This window comes from Mixophyes fleayi, chromosome 10 (assembly GCF_038048845.1).
Source record: "Mixophyes fleayi isolate aMixFle1 chromosome 10, aMixFle1.hap1, whole genome shotgun sequence".
Lineage (NCBI taxonomy): Eukaryota > Metazoa > Chordata > Amphibia > Anura > Limnodynastidae > Mixophyes > Mixophyes fleayi.
In genome coordinates, this window is record NC_134411.1 from 87,672,710 (window position 1) to 87,695,429 (window position 22,720).

Here is a 22,720-nt window from a genome sequence, read left to right on the forward strand (position 1 = left end):
ATAGCCTCGCCCACAAAATGGCTGCCTCCTATACTTCCCTACTTTCCCAGAATTTCGGGTGGTGTCCTGGACTTCCAGAGGAGCAGGCCTCCCTCCTGGATCCCATCCACTTCACTAATAAAGTGGGTGGAGGCGGGGCTTAGTGACGTGATCCGCGCCATGAAAGCCCAACCCCCCGCTGCAGCAAATCACAGCATTGCACTGCAGGGGGTGGGGCTACGGTGATGCAATATAACCATCATGCCCCTCCTCCACACTTGCCAACTGCCCCAGAGGGGAGGTTTGGAGGTTTTCAATGTTTAAGTATGCTGCATTCGCTGTGCTTTATGGAAACAGCTATGAATTCTGTGAGCTGTCTGTGTACAGTATCAGTACCTAAGCAGGTTATGTGAGGTGCATATATTTCATACATTAACAAGGCGCAGCTTGTGAAATGAGAACAATTTATGGGACCTTCCTGTAACCTTTTACTGCCTGCAGGCTACACAGAAAATCACAGACAGGCAGAGAGAGTGAAGGACCTGCCATTAATATTTACCACAGGCATAGTCTGTGGTATAAACAGCCTTTACGCAATAGAATAAATATTTAGAGAACTGGGCACACGTATACAGATTTATGGAGCCAGGCTGTGGAATCCAGGCATAGAGCCTGCAGATCAGCCACAGCATTGCCATGACTTCTTAGTGAAGGGATTTTTACAGGGGACGATGGATTGAGATGCAGGGCTTGTCGTGGAGAGTCTGGATTACATAACCCAGGCACAGCCAGGAGAGTTGACTGTCATGAATGTTGTCAGTTGACATTTCCTTCTGACTGCACATAGAGCCCTAAGAGACAAAGAAATATTCTAGCTTGTGATTGGTCCTGAACCCTGTCTCATGAAAGCCATAGGTTCTCTTAATCCTGCTTATAAGCCATTTACACTCCTTTCTCAACCTAAACTGCAGGAAAGGCAATAACATCAGGAATATTTCCATATATGTTCATTTTAACAGCTTTCGGGGGGGAAATTTACTAAAGCTTCTAAAAATGGAGCTGTTGCCCCTAGCAACCAATCAGATTGTAGCAAACATGTATCTAGTACATTCTAGAACATGGTAGCTAGAATCTGGCTGGTTGCTACGAGCAACGCCTCCACTTGTTCTCTTTAGAAGCTTTAGTGAATCTACCCCTTAGATGTAATAGTATATTATTATTATTATTATCTTTTATTTATAAAGCACCACAAAGGGTCCGCAGCGCCGTACATGACATATACAGAATGCAGTGATCCATAACACATAACATGATACATAAAGAACAAAATACAAAGAACAGACATACTGAATAAATGAATAAAAATGCAGGTAACACAGTAATGTAGATCAGATTATATGAGGGACAGTGAGTGAGAGTGGTGGTAGTAATCAGTGGGAAGTTGGCTTAAGCTTAAGAAAACAGGGCTAAGGAAGCAGGCCAAGAGGTACAGGGGGTGATGGAATATTAGATGGAGAACATAAAGAAAGAGGGTCCTGCTCTTCTAGATTCAGGGCAGACTCAGATGTAGGCAACTATGCATTGCCTCTGGGCCTCCTCTTTTAGGCAAAACTTGCCTTTAAAGCTATTAAATTTACCACGCAAAGTCGCCAGATATCAGCGATTTGCAAAAATCACTATTTGATACATTTACCCCCTGGAATTACCATTTTATGGGGTATATTTATCAAATGGCAAAAAACCCTATTGCCATATCAGAATGGTGGTAACAGAAGAAAATGATTGAAAATATGCTTTATTATTGAAATAAAGCATTATTTCAATGTTGAAATGTCTTTACTTTTTTCAATTTTTTTATTTATTTTTTAGTTTTTTAGATTGTTTTGCAATTTTTTTTTTTTATCAGAACTGAAAGCCCAAATCAGTGTCGACACTGGGCCACGAAGGACCTATCAGGGGAATGCAATGGTAGGGGCCCATGAAATAATGTATGTGCCGCCACTTAAGGGATGTGGCCAGGCGGCAGAATGTATAGAATAAAAGAAGCAGACTTTTATCACAATAGATCACAAACAATAAAAATATCCAACGATTATATATTACAGTATTTATATTTTTGCAGACCGCGTTCATATAATATTTATCTTGTAGGCATTGAACTGAACAACACTCTAAATGAGGGAATTTTATTCCCCGCGGAGTGCCTCTGAAAGCACACTCCGCAATTTCTTCTCGCGCCCCGTAGAGAAGCCCAGGAAAATCAAGGGTTGGTGATGATTAAAGACACCTCAGGGAATTGAAGTCCCTTGTAAGTGCTCAAGCTGGTATCAAACATTCTGTAATATGCATGGGAGAATATGTCATGTTATTGGTGCAATCACAAAGAGAAAGTGACATCCTGATTATCAGCCCACAAAAGGGGTGGGACTTAATGGGAGAGTGAGTGTGGTCTTGACCAAATATGGCCATTTGTGGGCGGAGTTTGGTCGTAACAGAGTGTGGTATGGATGGGCAGGGGTGGGGCTTATTTTGTCCCGCTTTCGGGATTCTGATTGTTGGGAGCTATGGCACAGTAAAGACAGACATATTATGACCAGCCTTACATTACTCCTACACAAATGATGTATAGTTTTGTTGTTCGTGATGGCACCCCCTCCGCCACTGGGAGTGACACTGCCCACTGTTAGCCATCTGGTGTCCCACTTCTCAGACTCCCACTTCTTCATCCACTGCACTACTCTACCAACCCTTTACTGACCGTGTCTTCTTGTTATGCTCATTTCGGCCAATGGCTGAGCTCAGAGAAGGTCAGACTAATCATTGGCAGGCACTCTCTAACCAGACCGACCAATAGGAGACAGAGAGTATGGGATTGTTGACCAAAGGGAAAGGAGAATGGTGCATGTAGCCAATAACTGAGTGACCATTGCTAAGGCACTAAGAAGCATGGCTGATCTGATTGTGTTCATAACACCTTCGGCCAACAGGTACGTCCACGTCATACTGGCTGGCAGCAGCAAAAGAAGTCTTACTGCTGACCAGACCAGTGTATGCTGCTTGTGCATGAGTCAGCTTACAGATACACACTGGAACTGGAAGCCCGGACTTGGGGCCTGCAAAAAAATAACTAATGTAAATAATAAATAACTTTTAGAAAAATTTTAACAAATCAAAAAACTAAACATAAAAAAAAACACAAACAGGGATTTTTTTTTTTGCTTTGCTGACCTGCGGGTATCGCCAGCCTGAGATGGTGATAGGAGGACTATCCTTTTTAAATAGGCTTCCCATGCAAAGCTGGCAATACCCTGCGACAGTCTTCACCTAGGATTCTCCCTTATTAAATAGGGGCCTAAGTCCGGCGAAAAACTCACATTTTCCTTCGATAAATTGACCCCTTAATTTTATATCAGTATTATTCTTTGCTGGCAGCCTTTTTGTATTAGCAGTGGCATTCTATGGAAATATATATATATATATAACAGAGGCAGCTTCCACATGCATTTGCTAATGGAAAAAGGTTTTGAGGACAGGGAAAAGTGAATTGCAAAAGCCCCTTTCAGCCCCCCAATCAGTTCTCTGGGTCATCAGCGGGGGTGTGAATATTCCTCACCAGTGGTCTAGGACATTGGTCTCCTGCTCTTCTGCTAGTTAGTGTTTTACCATTCGATATGGGTGGACATCTTTTTTAAGAAACTATTGAGGATCTCACGTACACAGCAAATGTTAACTGCATTCATTTCCTGCTTAATCTAATTAGCTAATTACATCATGTGCATTTTACTCATCGTATATAATAAATGCATTATCACTAGACAGTCCTGGATAATACATACATTATATTATAGGAAGATACACTTTGATAATATCGGATACAAGGAAGATATGCTCAGGTTGGTTTTTACCCAATGGGCTATGCTGCAGCTCATTCTGTTTACATGCCGTGCAGATCACCATATGAAAAGTCACATTGAAAATGTAGGTGGTTGTAGCACGTTGCGTTTTTGACTTGGATATATTTAACCTGACCCAAGTGGGTATAGAGAGGGCACATAGGCAAACCCAGGGGGTTTCCTAGTGCCTGGAAAACCCCCCTCCAAGCCTGGTGCACTATATAATTCAGGTGGCTGGACCCTGCCCCAGCTTTACAAGGCTCTGCTTTGAAAGGGAGAACTGCGTGCACCTAACAGTAGTGCACGCAGCATTTCCCATGTATACTATTGGGATAGGGAGAGTTGGAGAGCAGCCAAGCACTGTCTAAAATAATAGTCATGCCCCCATACATGCTGGTCACGCCCACTGGTGGCGTGGTGCGGAAACCCCCCTCTACAAATCCTGCGTTTGCCCCTGAGGGCAGATGTTTTTTATTGAGGTTATAAGGAGTAAAGGTCTTTGCGTCCACTTACTGTTTCAATGTGGTTTTCATGCAGTCACCTGCATTGAATTGTAGCATGAAAAAAACAGACTTTTGTCTAGTGTTAAGCCTACTGTAATCTAGAAAGTCAGAGGACTTACATTTCCCTTAGACTGGGTACACACTACAGGTATTTCACCCGATTATCAGGCCAGTCACACAATAAACGACCGTTCAGTCCGATACCGCATTAGTGTGTACACTCCAATGATGAACGATTATCGTTCCAAAGCCCATTGTATTGTTTGATTTGATTTTATAAACACACTAAAAATCTCGTTCAATGATGGAATGATGTCATTCCAATTCTGCAGTGTGTATGCACTCAGGACCAGCAGTGTTCATAGATCTCTATGGAGTATATAAAGTGACCATCTTTTCAGTCAATGGTTATGACAGATGAAGAGCACAGTCTAAAGGTAAATCATGTAAAATGTGTCTAGTGTGTACACATGAATCGGCTGCTGTTCAGGACATTCAGTCGTTGGTAAAATCGTTAATGATATCGCATCGGGAGAAATTTTCCGTAGTGTGTACCTCAGTCCTCCTCAATATCATCATCATTTATTTATATAGCGCCACTAATTCTGCAGCGCTGTACAGAGAACTCATTCACATCAGTCCCTGCCCCATTGGAGCTTACAGTCTAAATTCCCAAATATAGACACACACTCACACACAGAGACAGACAGGTAGAGAGGGAGACAGACAGACAGGCAGAGACTAGGGTCAATTTTGATAGCAGCCAATTAACCTACCAGTATGTTTTTGGAGTGTGGGAGGAAACCGGAGCACCGGGAGGAAACCCAGGCAAACATACAAACTCCACACAGATAAGGCCATGGTCGGGAATCGAACTCATGACCCCAGTGCTGCGAGGCAGAAGTGCTAACCACTTAGCCACTGTATGTAATATATGCATGAGAAACGTCAGAAATATACAACGTATGAATTTATCTTGCCAGGAAAGAGTGGTCCAATGTTTAAAAAAATTTCAAATAAATATTTGTGATGTGAAATACTAAATATGTCAATTTTAACACAACTTCTCTATCTGGGTTTCAGAGAAATGTACCAAATTTTGTTTTATAATTTTCTCAAAATCTGGTTGAGCAGTAGGAGTAAATAATTCAGCCAAGCTGGGTAAAAGGAACTGCTGTAGAATAGACTACACCAGCAGTTCTGATCCATTATATCTACACCCATGTGCTCCTTTACACTTACTAATCTGACATATGTATAAGCTGTAATTGATTGCTAGTCAGAAGACCTTCCAACCTGACTCCTTTTCACAGTGAGATAATACTCTGTTCCTGCCTTTCACACTCATTTTCTAATTGCTATAACCTGGGATGAATTGGTAAACACGTGTTAAAAATTCCCTTAATTAACTCAGCCCAAGTAACTGCAGCTGGAAAACAAGTGTGAAAAGCAGAAGTAGACTATTTTCTCACAGTGGAAAGGAGTCAGCTTGGCTGACCTGGGTCAGAATTGCCTATGTACCCCTTAACCAATGCCCCCCTAAAGTTTAAAATACTTAATTCTGCAGATCTGTAAAATAATAGGGCGAATCTCAGGGGTAGAATATTATCAAACTTGACAGATATACAAACTCCCTTCTATAAGGCTTCCGTCCAATACTAACACCAGTATGCTTCAAACAAATATATGAATACATTTGGCAATAACAGAGTTAAAACCGAATGACTGCTGGGATTGTTGAGCTAGATAGAATGATATGGGGCATTAACCCTATGAATGCTAATTGATCTATCATGATACACATTTCTCATATTTTAATGTAAAATTGAGGCTACCCACACACAGACCAAAACGGAAACTTATACTCAGTTATATTGGAAGGTCACATGGTATATGTTTAATCGCAGGAAATTACATATCACCGCAGAGTATAGACAGTGTAGAGTCAAAATGTATTTTATTCCCCGGGGCTGTGACACACAGAGCAGTTGCCTCTTTAAATGGACTAGCCACAGACAAGGGGGTAGACTCAATGCATTTCAGGTCTTCAATACAGCAGATGCAGGGAGGGGAGTGAATGTAAAAGGAGAGGAGGAGGGGGGATGGTGAGCACCAGATTGTACCTCTGAGAGGGGAGCATCTGTCACTCTCCATCTTGCTCTCAGTACTAGCCCAACCACTCCTGGTTCTGCTGCATCTACGACTCCCAGCTTGGCTACAGCTCTGAGGTATGTAATGCCGCTTTGGCTGCACGTTGTGTTTCAGCTGAGAATGTAGCTGGTGGCTGGGTATGTGGTTAGCTGGCTTGTAGCATGTGTGCATAGGAGGGGATGCTGAGTGAGCGCAGAGCTTGCAGCTAGCTCCTTTGTTCTGTACCCTCTGCTGCCTTTTTTTTTTTCTCACACTGCTGCTAACCTCACTGCAGCAAAACCACAACCTCTAAGTGCAATAGTCAATATATTCACAGGCTGATGGAAGCCAGCCTATGTACACTTGTACTTTAAAGCTTTGATTGCCATCTGCATTCCCAGCTGCTTGTTCATTTTACGCATAAGGTAGGAGAAATGCTTTTTTTTTTTTTTTTTCTTGTTGGTGACGTCTAAAATGTTAAAATAAAAATGTTTTTGTTTTGAATATCTGTAAATTCCAGCTTTTTTGAATGGTTAATAGCCGCCCCCTCCCCCCCGGCTCTCCCATTCACCATAGCCTTACAATCAGAGGCTGTTATATGCTTAACTACACGTTAGATATATTTAATCCACCCCTCGCCCCCATAGATTGTCAGCTCTGTGAAAAAGAGCCAATAATATTGTAATCGCTACTTTGTGGCATTCTGTGCAATAAAACCGACAGGTGACGCTTTGCCATATGACTGTAGCAATGCGTTTGCCGATTTAAAGGGAAGCAGCTAGGCATGCGGGGGATCGGGGGTTAATGTAGTGCAGCTGCAGATTAGCACATTGTCTAATCTTTAAGATGACAAGTTTTTTTGGGTAACACTAGTTTTGTTCCTTTATTGTAAGTCACAGAGCAGATGTGTTTCGTGACAAAAAGCATTAAAACCTACAATTAACTCCCCCACATGCAATAATTATAATTGGGTCAATTTGCATCTGGTATCCGCATATCTAATTTTTTTCCAATTTGTTACAGTGCAATTTAACCCTTTATCTCCCGTTGGTCACCGCCCCAGTCTTGACAATGGAAGGGTTAAACACTGCGTATCTAATGCACATGTACCATGGGATGTCTCAATGTCTATTGTTCAGGGATTAACTAATGATGTGCTGTGTGGGCCTGTAACACTGTTCAGAAGGCACTGTTGCCTTTTGTGGCAAATAATAGGTTAAGACTTTCAATGCAAGACTTTTTTTTTTTTTTTTTTATCGGCTGTGAAATTTAAAATGAAGCAGAGCCAAGAACAGCATTACTTGGGCTATTTTAAAAGGGTATTGATCTCATTTTCCCAACCTTTTAAACACTGCATCCAGACGCATATCAAAGCATTTCTGTTTGAGATAATTATAGGTCCGGAGGGAGATTCTTTTGCATAACAAAGAACATCCAACAAACAATGGACTTGTGATATATCCACTTTGTTGTACCATAAATCAGAATTATACTTAAAGGAAAAAGTAAACTTTTTTAAAGCTTTCCAATGATGTGTGGAGTTGTTACCATGCTAACACAATTTGATTATACAATAATATTCTGTTTGTTTTCTCTCTTAATTCTGAAATATCCCCAAACTAGCATGCCATGAATAAAATACTATAATATATATATATATATATTATAAAAAAAAAATTTATTTTATTTTTTAAATGGTCTTTGCAATACAAAAGCTTCTAAAGACGAAGAAATGAACTTCATGACCATATTTTTTGGGCTAAAATCTATTTTAAATCAAGGGGTTGATGGGAAATAAAGATGTACATATTTTTTTGTTATAATCTTGTTTGATACCTATGTGCACAAGTCTTTAGAATGCATGTATGTGGGGATACAAAATTTTGGGTTAAAATGGTGAATTTAAAAAAACAAACAAAAACCTTTTCATCACACATTCAATGTGGCGGTTATTAATTATGTGTCTGACAGCAATGGCAACTGCATGGTATGACTGTGTTAGGCCTGGGGGAAACTTATGTAATACCAGCAGTCATCAGATCTGTGCAGAAGGCTCTGCTCCAGGCCCCCCCCCCTGCACCTGGGCATTATTGAGGGTACATGCACTCTGGTGGTCAGTGTGTGTGTGTGTGTGTTGCCCTCTGCTTGAAGCTGTGTTCTGTTCAGCTTACATTCCATAGAACAAAATACAATTCAGATAAAAGTTACTGTGATCGTAATAAATGTTCATGCAGCCACTTGGGGCAATGCTTCACAGAGAATAGATAGAAAGCTGCGACCATCGTCCATCCAGCATTTATCCACCATTGCCCCAAGTGTAGGTTGAATGCTCTACAGCACATAGGGTGAATTCTTAACATAATATAGATGCAGCACGTTTTCCCATCTAAGTGGATGTGTGAACGATCTTTGTGATAACCAAAGGGTTAATGATTCCGTTTGAAATATATTCCATTCAACAGAATTTTTTAATCATGGGGGCAATGTGTATTGAAGGCTTGTGTGCATGTGCCCTAAAGCACATATAATTATGATCTAATGCTAGCTGACCTAGCATTAGACCTGCTCTCCCCTGACTTAGCCACTCCTGGCTGGATGTGGTCCATGATGATGTCACTAAGTGACCTCAGCAACCACAATGCAAATGCTCACAGCATTTATTAAAACTGGTGTACAGAATACTTCTATGAAGTGTGCTTCCTCTGGGTATTCCATCTTTGTGAGGTGCCTATTATAGATAGTTGAGTAGCTTCTTTGAGTGTATGTGGTGGGAGGATTTAGTTATCTAGAATCCAAGTCAAGATTTAATCTCTATTGTGCTAAATATGTTTATATTTGAACTCTTGCCCTTTTCCTGTGCTAGGTCAGGGGTGACTTTCTGGTGGTCTTTCTAGTAACCTTAGTTTATAACAAATGCCCTCAAGTGATCACAAGCACCACAGTGCCACCTGCTGGCTATACACATTTTTTACTTATTGCCAAAAGCAAATTTTATGCTTAATGCATGGCCATCATTTGACAAACCCCACCAAATAGTCTGCTCCTGGGGCGAGGTCTTCATGGTTTGAAAAAACCATGGACTGTAACTGCACACCCGGAGGTAAACATTTTGTGTGTTTACCTGATGCTGTAACTTATCAATTTACTAGTAATATCAAATTCTTGGTGAATCGATAGGTTGCATGCTCATGGTTATTGCTTTAGCCAACAAAAGGGGAAATCCACTATCGTTGGGTGATGGACTAGGTAAAAAAATAAATAAAGCATATCCTTCTGAGATTGTCCAACAAAATGTCTGGAACATCACATGCATAGCAAATATCAAGAGAATACTTCTGTTGCAGATTGCCAAGGGCTGCTCAGCCAAGAATGTCCCAGTGCAGTTTCTTGTCTATCTAGAAGAGTAAAGCTGGCCATCTGTGGCATTTTTATTGCTCATTAAGCAAACTAACATCTGAATGAGTGGGTGTGTGCGTTTCCATTATGATTGTTTCCCGTTATAGGACTTGTACCCTGTGGTACCTTGAGAGACGCACTTGGCACCCTGACCATATAATGAACATAAGGCAAGACTGCTTTTGCAGCCAGCTTTGTGAAAGTAGTTTTATTTTACAGTCAAAGAAAAGATTAATAATGTAGAGATATTAAGCTAAAAATGAGTCTTACAATTGTCCATCCCTTTTTTTTTTTTTTTCTCCAGCAGTAATAAGAATGGGAGCGAAGCTAAGTAAGAAGAAGAAGGGATACTGTCTTGGTGCTGGTAAAGATGGAGAGTCTACAGAAACAACGGAAGTTGAACAGAAGGAAACAGGGACTCAAGAGGGACAAAAAGATGCAGCAGAACCAAATGGTGAAAAACCTTCCACTGACCAAACTCCGAACAATGATGTAAATGAGGAACAAAAATTGCAAGATGAAAAAAGGTCCAGTGCGGATGTTACATCTGGTGACACTACCAAAGACCATTCAAACAAAGACCAAAAGCCAGAGAGCAACCCTAGTACAGAACAAAAGGCGGCAGATGAGAGTAATCAGTCCCAAGATAAACCAGAACATGTTGAGAGTTCAAGTACCGCTCAGGAGCAGGCGTGTGAAGGGACAAAAGATGTTAAAAGTCTGTCTGGTGACAAGCCTCAAACTGATTGTGACTTGAAGGAAAAAGAGTCTGTGGCTAAAGATAAGGAAACTCAGGAATCCCTGCCAGTAATGGAACAGGAAGGTCCAGGCATTATACAGCCAACCCAATCTGTGACCAAGCTAGCGGCCTCTGCAGCGGATGAGAAAGAAGTTGTGGCTGAACAGGTAGTTGAGTCAGTGACCAAGATGGAAGTAGAGAAGGTGGAGAAATCTCCGGTGCTAGTGCCGAAAACAGAACAAATTCCGGAGCAAGCAACAAAAGACGCTGCACGGGCAGTGAGTTCTGTGGTAGAGCCAGAACAATCTGAAAAAGTGCCTGAGGTGGTGAAGCCATTTGGCTCTGAAAATGTTCTGACACAGGCTCTACCGGATGTAAAGCTGGAAGAGCCTGCACTGCAAGAGCCTGTGCCGGATATAAAGCTGGAAGAGCCTGTGTCAGTGCCTAGCATAGAGGTGGTAGAGCCTATATTGCAAGAGTCTGTGTCTGTGCCAGGACTAGAATTGGCAGAGCCCGAGCCTGTCAAAAAGTCAGAGGTAGTTGATTCAGAACCAGTAGAAACACCTTTGCCAGGAACAGAGTTGGTAAAGTCGGAGTCTGATCAGGTGCCAGAGCCAACGAAGCCTGCATTATCAGAGTCTGTGCTGGTGAAAGAATCGGTGGTTAATGAACAGCTTGCAGATCCTGTGGCTGAGAATGTAAGACCAGTGACAAACCCTGAACCTTGTCCTGAGTCTGAGCAAGTAAGTGAACCTAAGGAGGAGAAAGAATGCGCATCCGAACGACTGCCATCAAATGAAGTGCCTGACCAAACTGCCGAAATTGAAGAAAATTCTGAGAATAAGGAATCTTTAGGCTGTGATGATCAAGTTACAAATACTGTAGAAATCCATGCTACTGAATCTGCACCAACAGAGCAGCCATCATCTGTGAACTTGGCTGAACAAAACGCCGATCAAGAGGCTTTTGTAATGGAAAATGGACCTTCTGAGCACTTTGCACAAAATGTGCAGATCACTATCTCCACAGCGCAGGAGGTAGAAGATGAGGGAGCAAAAAATGAAGCAAAAGAAGAGGACAATGTCTTGGATAAACAACAATCAACAGAGCAGGCAGATCAGGTGGGGGAGAATGATTGCAAGCCTCCAGCAGATGTTATCTTGGAGACCTCAAAGACTGAGACTGATCAAACAACCTTTAAAGATACTAAAGAAATCCATGATCCAGCTCAAGATGGTAAATCTGAAGATAAAACTGAAAACCAGGAAACGCCTGCTGAAGAACAGAAAAGTGAGAACGAGTCCTCTGCTCCACAGATCATTGACAAACATGTTGTCGGCAATGGCTTGCCTCTCAAAGAAGAAATTATGGTGCATCTAGAGAATGGCTCTGATAAAGACCTCCATGAGCTGAACAGTCACGGTGAAGGTCATGAAATTCAAGTATGCAATGAATAAAAGCATGAGGTTTCCCTCTCCACCACCCCCCCCCTCCCCCTCCTCTGGATCAAAGGTTAAATAATGCAAAATATCCACAATCTGGTGAACTGTATACATTGTCTGTGACCAAATCCTTCATAAAAACTTTTACAGTTGGGAAGTAAAATTTAATCACCCAGGCCAAATTTTTTATTGTTGACTTGAACCATTTGATGCTACCAAATTAATATTGCTTAATTTATTAATTTTAAGCTCCTACGCATAGGAGTCTTATTTATATCAATGTTTTCTATCTTCTCATTGGACAAAAATTATTTACTATTGATGTTCCAAAAAGCCAAATGTAAGAATGTGACCAAGGCCCATGAAAAAAAATTGATGTGAGCTTAACCCGATGTTAAAAATGTCTTAACGCATGAACTTCACAATGTTTTCCACAAATAAAATGTCATATTTAAGTTGGTTGTGGATTCATAAGTTTAATGTTGACCAATGAAGTGGTCTAGATTAAAGGGCTATTTTAAGATAATCTGAGAAAGGGAAATTGATTGAAGTAAAAATTACAACTTTTTTAAAAGGATATTCTGTTGCATTGGACACAAGATGACTGTAAATTAAAATTATATTGGTTCTTTTTTTAAATGTGCTTTCTTTAAAAAGAAAACCTTTTTGAAGTGCTTGAGAACCTGAAAAAATTGGTCTCCGCCTTGTGTCGCCTTCATAAATGAAGAGCTGTTGGCTACAAGATAAGGACAGTCTTTATGGAACAAATGGCTAGCATGATAAGGAGCTTTTAAAGCTCTTCTGCAGTGCTGTCCAAATTTTCACAGGTAGGGCTCTATAGATGTTCTAAATGAGATTATGACCCTATTGAATACATTATGCAGTGGTTCTTGTGGAAGCTGGGGTGCAAAGGTTGTTCAAGTTGAGCTTCTGTTCTAGTGATTCTGAAAATACTACTCTAGTGGGTGGTTGTTACTGAGGAGGTTAACACAGTTTAACACAAATGTTCTGAGAATTCCAATAGACTCAAAACAACTTGCATTATCTTGAAAAGCTACTATTTACATTTAATAACGTTTTGTCCTTGATATACACAAATACTACATTCTAAACAGAGTAACACAATCACTATTCCAATAGATAACTTACAAAGGCCATGTTGATATTCGTGTTCAAGGGAAAGGGAATCCGCTGCAATCTACTCTAAAATCAGACTGAAGCAAACAATGTTTGTTTTCTCCTAGATTACTAATTTATATATATTGGATTCTTTGAAAAACATGAAAACTACAGAGTAGTAAATGTATCAATCACAATAGATATGAGTGTTTCTCCATAATCCTTACTGCTTCCATTTGTGCTAACCAGTAAGGTATAGGTATCCATAAATGTGGGATAAGTCATTTACCTGCTTGTAAAAAGGGGTCTTAGAGTGGAGTGATTATATACTTATAGGTGGTATTTTAGGTTCACTGTCCACACTCCCCCTTCATCTGCGCACACGTTGACATCTAATCCTTTTTGTTCATCAGTAAGGAGAATTAAAGAGTAAGGCATCCAAATTACACATGCACATATCAAATCCTGTGCTTTTTGTACATTTCTAAACTAGACAATAAACATGAAATATCTTTGGGTAGATAATTATCAAGAGGTAACCACAGTATATTTTAAATCTAAAAGAAACAAAACCAGAATAATTAAAGCACCTTGGTCAATTCACTGCTAACGGTGCAGTTTAAATCTATTTAGTCTGACTTTTATGAGGTGCAGGGACAGAATGCAGTCAGCAAAGTTTATTAATGAATTCAAAGTAGAGATGATCAGAGACATTACAAAAAAAAAAAATCTCCACCTCTGCTGTAAAGTGCTGTTAAAAATCCTTTTCATACAGCCTGCCGTCTCCTTAGCAGTGCATGGTATAAGTGGATATATTTGGACACACTTAACCATAGTTTTGTGAATTTAGCCAAGAAACATGCACATTCATATTGCCAATTGATGAGATTTGTAGACATTTATGTTTGGGAAAACATTTACACTAAATGGCTTCACTTCAGCACTAATATTTGTCATATATATATATATATATATATATATATATATACACACACACACGCTGTGATAGAGCAAACTGCCTGCTGTTGTATTTACATATCCACTAAAAAAAACCTCTAAAAAAAAAAAACTCGTTTATTACAAACCCAATGGACATGTTCTGTACAGTGTGGGTCCTGGCCTTACACACTCCCCAATGGTTGGGAATCGGTGAAGCAGCACTGGGAACTACCACTGTACCGTCATTCAGGGCTTGATTGAATCCTGCAGGAGACAATCTGAGAAGTGGCCCAGCAGTATTCACAGTGCTGCAAGTTTCCCCACAAGAGGGCAGAAGAGCTCTCCCGTAGAGCTGGTAAGATTGTAATGAATCCTGCAGGTGCTAGAGCCCAAAGCAGGTCCCCTGGAAGATTAGTTTGGCAGATTTAAAGAAAGACATGGTCAGGGCTGCTTTATGTGCAAGAGAAGTGACTGAACCAGGACTGTGCCCATACATTGCTCGCTGCCTAGTACTGATCCAGATTAAGCGGTCACCAGAAAAGAGGTGTTGCAGACACTAGGTGCGGTCAGGTTATGTAAACTAAGAGGAACCTCGAGAAAAATCTGTAAAACCTCTCCCCATGTCAGGGGGGCAGACTAAAGCTGGGTACACACTACAGGAAATTTCTCCTGATGCGATTTAGTTAATGATTTTACCAGCGACTGAAAGTCCCAATCAGGATGGAGATTCATGTGTACACACTATGCACGACGTGCAAGATTTACCTTCAGATCTGTGCTCTTCATCTGTCATAACCATCTGCTGAAAAAGATCGGACCTCTGTAAACTCTATGAAGATCTGCCTGCACTGCTGGTTGTGAGTGCGTACACACTGCAGAATTTACCCAACATCTTTTATAGAAATTTTTAGTCCGTTTGGAAAATCAAACGATACAATGTGCTTTGCTACCATAAAACATGATCGTGGGAACATAAACACTAACGCAATATTGAACTTAATGGTCAATCGTGGGATTGGCACGATAATTGGGTGACAAACCTGCAGTGTGGACCCAGCTTAAACCCATCACTTCACAAGCCTTATTAAAAAAAAAAATACATTGTGAAGAGGTCTTTAATATAATAAATATTTTCTATAATGTATTGCAGCTTCATAACATTTAGTATTTACTAGAGGAGTTTTATTGGCTTAAAAAAAGAGCAAATCATATTGTACCATAGTATTTATGCAGACATACATTATATACAACAGATCGTCTTTGTGACTGAAATATTGTTGATCTCATTTCTTGCTTAGAACGTGGAGAGATTAGCAATAGATCTTACAAGCCTTTGTTCTGCAGTCATTGCCTTTTACAGTAAGTGACTTCACAGACCAAATATAGGCTGTGACTGGCCTTTAACTCGCAAGCAATGATTTATATTTATTGAACTATTAGTCTAGACAAAATGACCACTGGTGTTTTAGTTTGATAAAATCTGAATAAAAAGCTCACATTCGGGACACATCGTCACCTGTCTCACAAAGCAAAAAAAATAGTCGTCATTATTTTGTATACTTTATTTATGGCTGTGCAGCAGTATATCTCCAGCGATGTTCACGTTAATAAAGATCACTGTTGCAACTGTAGCTGTTTGTACTTTTTAGCTAAATCGACATTTCTTCTTCCTTCCTGAAATGGGTATGACCACAAAATAGCATTCCAGCGCCGGCCAAACTTTTTTACCCCGTCCAATAGATCTGCAATCTCTCTCTGGGTGTAATCTCTGCGAGGTCCTTTCTGTAGTCTGCTCTGGTCAGGACTCTGGGGATTCTGCATGTATAACGTCATCAGGGTTTCTTAACAAAAGCAATTGTTGTAGGAAAATAAAATACATTGTATATTGGTGTTCTAGAAATACTAGATTTAACAAAAACATAAAATATGCTGGGATGCTACACAGTTGGGTCTGAAATAACACCAGGAACGTTGAAGATTGTGCTAGGTGCTTATGTCGTCTCAAATTAAATGCTTTCTATATACCGCAGTCAGGGTCTACAAATTTTTAGGTTTCCGCAAATGTAAATAAACCCAAGTACAGAGAACTAAAACATCCACCCCCTCAGCGGGAAATGATGTGAGCTGGTAAATTCAGAAAAATAATGGTTTGTAAACATGGTAATTCTTTTATCAGTTCAATAAGAGTAAATACATCTTCAATCGATATAATGTAAAAATAGGGGACATAGTTCACAGGAGCAGTTATGTCAGTGTTTGTACTGTAATCCTTCAGGTTTTTTGGATTTATCATGCACCAATTTTCAAATTGAATAAATTGGCCAACTACCGGGCCATGCCTAGGCTCACCATGCCCGATAAAAAGGTGATCAGTTTGGCAATGATTCAGTACAAATTGATACCGATGAAACACATTTCTGAGTGTGTGGTTCACTGTTTGAAGCCAAATCAATGAAACTTGGCTGCACATGAAACAACAAAGTTGCTTAGTGATCTGGTAGTTTAGTAGTTGTGCCAAAGCACAGCACAGTTGTGTGTAGGCAGCGACCAAGCACCAAATAACCCTTTTCTTCTTCTGTATTCTACAACCTTATCCTCTCATAGCCTGAGTGATATGCAAATTATGATTGACAGGATTTGACATTTTTTTAAATAAAAGTGTGTTGTGATTGTGCGTATGTGTTAAGTTTTGCTAGTGGTGATAACTGTACAATGCGTAACTTCTTGCACCTTCTGCAACATCTTGCACCCGTCTAGCAAAAACGTCCAAGGAAATTGCTTTTAAATCTTAAGAGGCATGAGATCAAATATCAGAGAGTCTGCTGTCCACACATTGTGATCGGAATAAATGATGTTGTTTAGAAAAAGAGGCAGCCGTGTGCGATGTATGTGAAGACATGGCAGCTGGGGATTAATCACCAGTCAGACAGGCACCGTTAGCACAGAATGACAGTAATTCTTGATGAGTGTTTTTCTGTATTTATCTTTATCTATTTTACACTTTAATATTTGTTGTGCTATTGAACTAGCTTCTATGTTAAATTGGTTTTCCGTTCAGATTAATATGATCAATTTTTGAAGTCTCATTTTAATTTTTTGGTTTGGAATCTTAGAAGGTAAACCTAAATATTATTTACCTGTCTTCTGGTGTGGGGTTCCCCGCCCTCCGCTGCAATCAAGGAAGTCTGTCCTTGTTCCTGCTGACCACATACTGCCTGTATGAAACAAGTTGGGTGTTTGAGCTGTGCTTCATATAAATCATTGTTGGCTAACCTGTGACACTCCAGGTGTTGTGAAACTACAAGTCCCAACATGCTTTGCCAATATATAGCAGCTTATTGCTGGCAGGGTATGCTGGGACTTGTAGTTTCACAACACCTGGAGTGTCACAGGTTAGCCAACACTGATATAAATCTTTCTGTGTGGAGTCTCACATGACAATTCTGTCCTGTTGGGGGACTCTGCTCCTCCCATTATCTAACTCACAGTCTGTGGCTTCTTACACCATTCCCCTCCTCACATCATCACACTGCATCTGTCCTCAATAAGTTATTCCCACATGTAACCAGGATCCTGCCGCCCCAGTCTACTGCTGCCAGCACTCCCATAACCTGATAAACAGGATACACATGGGCCAGGAAATAAATATTGAATACAGTATGGTGGTCAGACCCCAGTCAAACACAACTTAATAAAGTGGTCAGATCCTAGTTAAACAAACCTCAGCTACAGTGTGGACAGTATCAACTGACGGCGCATGTCACGCTGATATACCGGTAAGTAATATCTAGCATTTATCATTAATTAAGAAAACACCACCTAATTCAGCTCTTTGTGGAGTTACCCTTTATAGTATAGTAGTAAAACTACTGTAATTTTAAAGAAAGAAAATAAAGTGTGAATCAAACTCATAAAAATGGTTCTATCAGTTGTGCCTGCCAGAAGGATCCTGATTTGTGTCACATTTGTCTGAATCCAACAGGGAGATCCCTAGTGAGGTCACTGGATAGTCTTTGATACTGTGAATTGCCTAACTGGTCTGCATTGGCTTACACAGTGGTACACTACATCCAGTGATGGAGGAGCTGGGACATGCAGCCATTGGCAGCTAAGACCCATAGGGTGGAGGGCACAGGTGATCAGCACCATTTATAATTGTCCAATAGGAGATCTGTCTCCTCATTTGTACATCTATAATCATCTCCATGTTTTCTGCCGATTATGCCACATTGTTGAGGCATGTGCACAAGTCATTACATTATGCAGAGAGGTCTACAGTTATCCTACATTCTAACCCATTAAACGATTTTTCTAAAACCCAAAATTATATCAGAGATAGTTCAGGATAACGTAAAATAACTGAACCTGATCTACAGAGATATCATTCTATGTACTGAGTATAAAACACTTACTGTACCTGAACTTTCAAAGAATGAGGTGTATCATTAATTGTTTCTTGTCTTTTTCCATGTGATCCTTTGCCGTGGGCCTTCTCTAAACCTGATTTAATTATCAAAATAAATTCTAATTAAAACAACGGCAGAGTTTTCTCATGTGTCAAGTCCTGGCAGCCTTACAGCAAATCGTTATTTCTACTGCATTGTTACTAACAAAGGGATGTCTTGCAGTGTACACACATAAGGCAGGTGGTTTACACCTTCAACACAATACTACAGTGATCTTTGTTTTTTTAGAACTGTCCCTCCCACAACAATGCATGATGGCATGTCTTCCTGATCTATCAAATTGGTTAAACAAAGACCGATTGATTATGAATTTTACATTTTGCAATTTTTCTGTAATAATAGAGATAAGATAGCTGTGCGTAGTGCACAGGTGGCCAAGAATGCAAAGGCTTTATATTTCATTACCCCTGATTATGTGCCAGGTTCTACATGCAAGTATAAGCTGATCCAGTGACACATACAATAAATACATCCTATATTATCCCCCTTGCTTCCCAGATTTGTTTTTGTTATGATTTATAGCATACAAAATACTAATAAACATATTTTTACAACACACAGTATTGTTTCCTCTTTGTTTTCTATATATTCTATTAATACTTGTGTTCTCCACTGGAATGAGGAAAATGTGTTAGACACAGTTTGTGAGGTATATGGGGCCTTGTTTTGTTACCGGGCAAAATACAGTCTGTTTAAAATACTAAACAGGGGCAAAATAGGATAAAATTCAGCTTCAAATCAACTAGACAAGCAAAAATAAAGCGTTATTCAATAAATTAATGATGCAAAAGAAAAATAATTGAATGGCTTTAGATGTGCATTTACTGTATGTTTATCACAGTACTTACAATGCCGGAAACACACTGTTTTTTTGTGAAGCTCGCCCTCTTTAATTACCTTCCTTATAGGAGTCAGCAGGATACCTGTAACATGTAGATAGAAGCTTTTACTTAGGCAAGCTGGAGAAGTATCACATAGTGCTATTTACTGAATGATTTGTCCGAACAGCTAAAGAACATACCACAGTGGTTCCTAAACTGTGCACTGCTGCTCCCTGGGGTGCCGCGACCAGGGTCGGTGGTAAGCAAGCCGGGGGACTACTTGGTTAAAATGTAATAGCTATTAACTTAATAGTTTAAGTTAATTTAGGGTTGCCTTGAAAAAAATATGGAGACCCTAAGGGTGCCTCGAACTGAGAAAGTTTGAGATCCACTGATGTAACAAGTTGTAAATAGGGAACAGAAAGATTCCCTCTAGTCAAATACTGCCACCTACTGGTATCTAACAGGTGATGAAGAATACTAAAAGCTACATTAAGATATATAAATGGTCCTTCCCTTCCCAGGATCCCCGGGGGCTGCTCCATGCATCCATTTCTCCTGAGGCTCGATGGGTAGTCTCACCGGCCCTGCCAAAAACTGCTGCAAAACAAAGGTGTGAACGGAAGGACCGAGCAGAAGCCAAGATGATTGGCTGGTCCTCCTGCCTACACCCTCTCCACAGGCATTTAAAGCAGCAATATTAAATATTCGCTCACTTAGGTGGTAGTGCAGTTTAAAATTTAGAAGAGAATTTAAATTCATAAACGAAAAATGCAACACTAAAATAATTAGTAGTGCCACCGTGCTGCTGGGCTGTCATGTGTGATGCTGCCTCCTCATTAGGCCACTTTTACTAAACTTTGTTATAATCCAGTTTTATTGCATTATAGATTCTCCTCTTCAGGAGTAACAACTGATAACATTTGTAAAATAAGGATATTGAAAACAGATACATTACCAGGGACAAATCTTTAAAAACATTGAATGTTCCTGGAAATTAGAGAACTGTCTTTACTATTAGCTGTTCCACTTTTGCCTTATCAATAAATATACCCTCCACATCCGGTACCACAGACATACTTTTATTAGGTAAAAATAAAAAAAAATGAGAAAGACACCCGGCAACCTTAGCTGTAGGAGAGCAGGAAGTGTACGTTACCTACTCACAGCGGAGGAAGCCTAGCAAAGCAGCACAGCAACAGTATGACGTCTGTGCCTTAGTGATGTCACTGCTTCTAGTGAATTAATAGGTTGCATTCGCACCAGTATTGGTTCAGAACACTGGTTTTTTCCATTGTGTTTTAGGGGACGGGTAAATTGCTAATGGGTATGTAAATTACAAAATCATTTGTTGTAAAAAGAGAGTTATGTTTATTCCCCCATTCAACTATTTTTTTATATACTCTTATTTTTCAAAGCACAAATACAAAACAATGTATATTAACAGGAATTGTCAGGTCATTAGCGGGTGCATTCAGGATCTGATTAACTAAAAGGTTGACTAGGGCGTGGTGCAAAATTGTGACAGCGAGAGGTATAAACTGAAATGCAGTTTAAAATATAAGAAAATAGATGTTCTCCAAAGTAAAAAGAAAATATGAAAGAAACATGTAGTGAGGTTTTAATGTTTACATATTAGCCTGATGTGAAAAGTAAGAGGGCTCTATAAGCGTATTAGCCTAGGGCAGCGGGGTGCATTGCGAGATCTATCTGATAAGTGCAACCAATAATAATAATTAGCAACCGACAAATGAGTGTAGATCACAAACACATTTCAAACTCCATTCCCAGGTATCCCATAGAAAATTAGCCCATTACAATCACTAATGGCCTAATACATCAGACAGTATGAAACAATATTCACTTTACCTGGCATTATCAATGTATATGTTTGTTCCTCCATTATCTCTATTTCTCCCATCTGTCAAAATCAATAATGTATAGTCGGCATGTTAAATCCTTTTCTCAAAGTCCATTGGGGAACACTGAAGCCATGGGGTAGAGTTGCGTGCAGGAGTTTGGGCACTTTAAGGAAAACTTGATGAAGTGTAAGCTCCTCCCCCTCTATATCCCCCAGTAGGAAAATGTCACAGCCAAAGGTCAGGTGAATCCTTAGGTTTGCCTAGCTTAGCGCCACCTACAGGGAAGAGCGGAGTCTAACAACACGGGAGGTATTCACCAGTGACCCCCGCAAGGGGATATGCGCTTAGCTGTTACCGTGGCCCTTGAAGTAGGTGCCAGGGAATCCTAGTGGAGAAGTAAAGACCATGCAACAGCAACAGGAAGATAACCCAATAGCAGGAACAGCACTGGAGTCCGGATATAGTGACAGCAGGAGGCCGAATGGGTTGAGAGATACAGAACTGCAGTTAGCACAAGAGAGTCCAGACTGTGCTGGAAACAAGGGGACTGGAGTGAGGAAGAGTGCGATGGTCTGCAGTAGTAGTATCCTGAGGTCCTGATAAGCTGACCGCACAGGTTAGGACTGGTAGAGATATATAGAATGACAGTTGCGAACTTGTGAGTCCAGAAGGTACTTGGGAAAACTGTAGCAACAGCCGGAGAATGAAACGAACCAGGACAGGTAAATAATAAGGTCCAGGTAGCTGACCCATGAGGAACAGGGTCTGCTAGTAGTATGGAAAGCAGTAGCAGTGATAAAGACATTACATTTGTAGAACATAGTGAATGCATGAACAGAAGACCAGCGACCCGACACAACTGTTCCGCCGAGGCCCCATGCCACACTGTCCACAAGGCACTCACTGACCTGGTGGAATGTGCTCTTCCATTTTTGGGAACAGGCAGTCCTTCTATGTATGTCTGCCGAATTACTGATGTAATCCATCTGGTGATAGACTGGTTGCAGGCCAACCTCTCTTTTGAGCATCATAGATGTTCAGGAGGTCTTACTGTAACCAGAGGTCCTACACAAATGCATTTCAAGGAATCTGACCACATGCACAGGAAGAAACAAAATATTCTTAATCTAAAAATTGTTCAGTCCTGAGTCTAGGGATGACTATATCCTGATTTAGATAACATTTTGATACCACCTTTGGTTGGAATGAGGGCTAAGCACGTAAAACTGCCCTGTCATCATGAAAACCAATGAAAGCAGATTTGCAAGAGAGACCACCTAACTCAGACTCTTCTTTCAGTGGGAATGGCTAGTATAAACAGTCTTACAAGTAAGAAACTGTAGTTCTACGGAATCTAAAGGTTCAAACCAGGAATGCCAGAAGACCTTTAGAACTAGGTTAAGATTCAACGGCGGAATGTAAGGAATACAG

The 22,720-nt window shown here is 40.3% G+C and overlaps 2 protein-coding genes across 13 annotated transcripts in view; one reads left to right on the plus strand and one right to left on the minus strand.

Annotated features, from left to right (window-relative positions):
* Positions 1-6,352: 6,352 nt before the first annotated feature.
* LOC142104385 (uncharacterized) lies at positions 6,353-12,537 on the plus strand. Of its 4 annotated transcripts, none has more exons than XM_075189011.1 (2): positions 6,353-6,603; positions 10,206-12,537. In XM_075189011.1, the coding sequence occupies exon 2, from the start codon at positions 10,217-10,219 to the stop codon at positions 12,095-12,097; it is 1,881 nt and encodes a 626-aa protein (XP_075045112.1). In that variant the 5' UTR covers positions 6,353-6,603; positions 10,206-10,216; the 3' UTR covers positions 12,098-12,537. The 4 variants fall into 4 exon arrangements, with proteins under 4 accessions (XP_075045112.1, XP_075045113.1, XP_075045115.1 ...); XM_075189012.1 differs by having other exon boundaries at positions 10,209-12,537; XM_075189014.1 differs by lacking the exon at positions 6,353-6,603 and adding an exon at positions 6,801-6,930 and having other exon boundaries at positions 10,209-12,537.
* Positions 12,538-15,687: 3,150 nt separating this feature from the next.
* TERB1 (telomere repeat binding bouquet formation protein 1) overlaps positions 15,688-22,720 on the minus strand; it is a 50,849-nt gene continuing 43,816 nt past the window's right edge. For 5 of the 9 annotated variants that reach the window (XM_075189016.1, XM_075189015.1, XM_075189019.1 and 2 more), the window contains 4 exons: positions 19,455-19,529; positions 18,558-18,640; positions 17,278-17,355; positions 15,688-15,955 (listed from right to left, as the gene is read on the minus strand). In XM_075189016.1, the coding sequence (XP_075045117.1) occupies positions 15,755-15,955; positions 17,278-17,355; positions 18,558-18,640; positions 19,455-19,529 (437 nt within the window). In that variant the 3' untranslated portion in view covers positions 15,688-15,754. Of the gene's footprint in view, positions 15,982-17,277; positions 17,356-18,556; positions 18,641-19,454; positions 19,530-22,720 lie in introns of those variants that run through there. The other 4 variants (XM_075189020.1, XM_075189018.1, XM_075189021.1 and 1 more) reach the window with 4 other exon arrangements.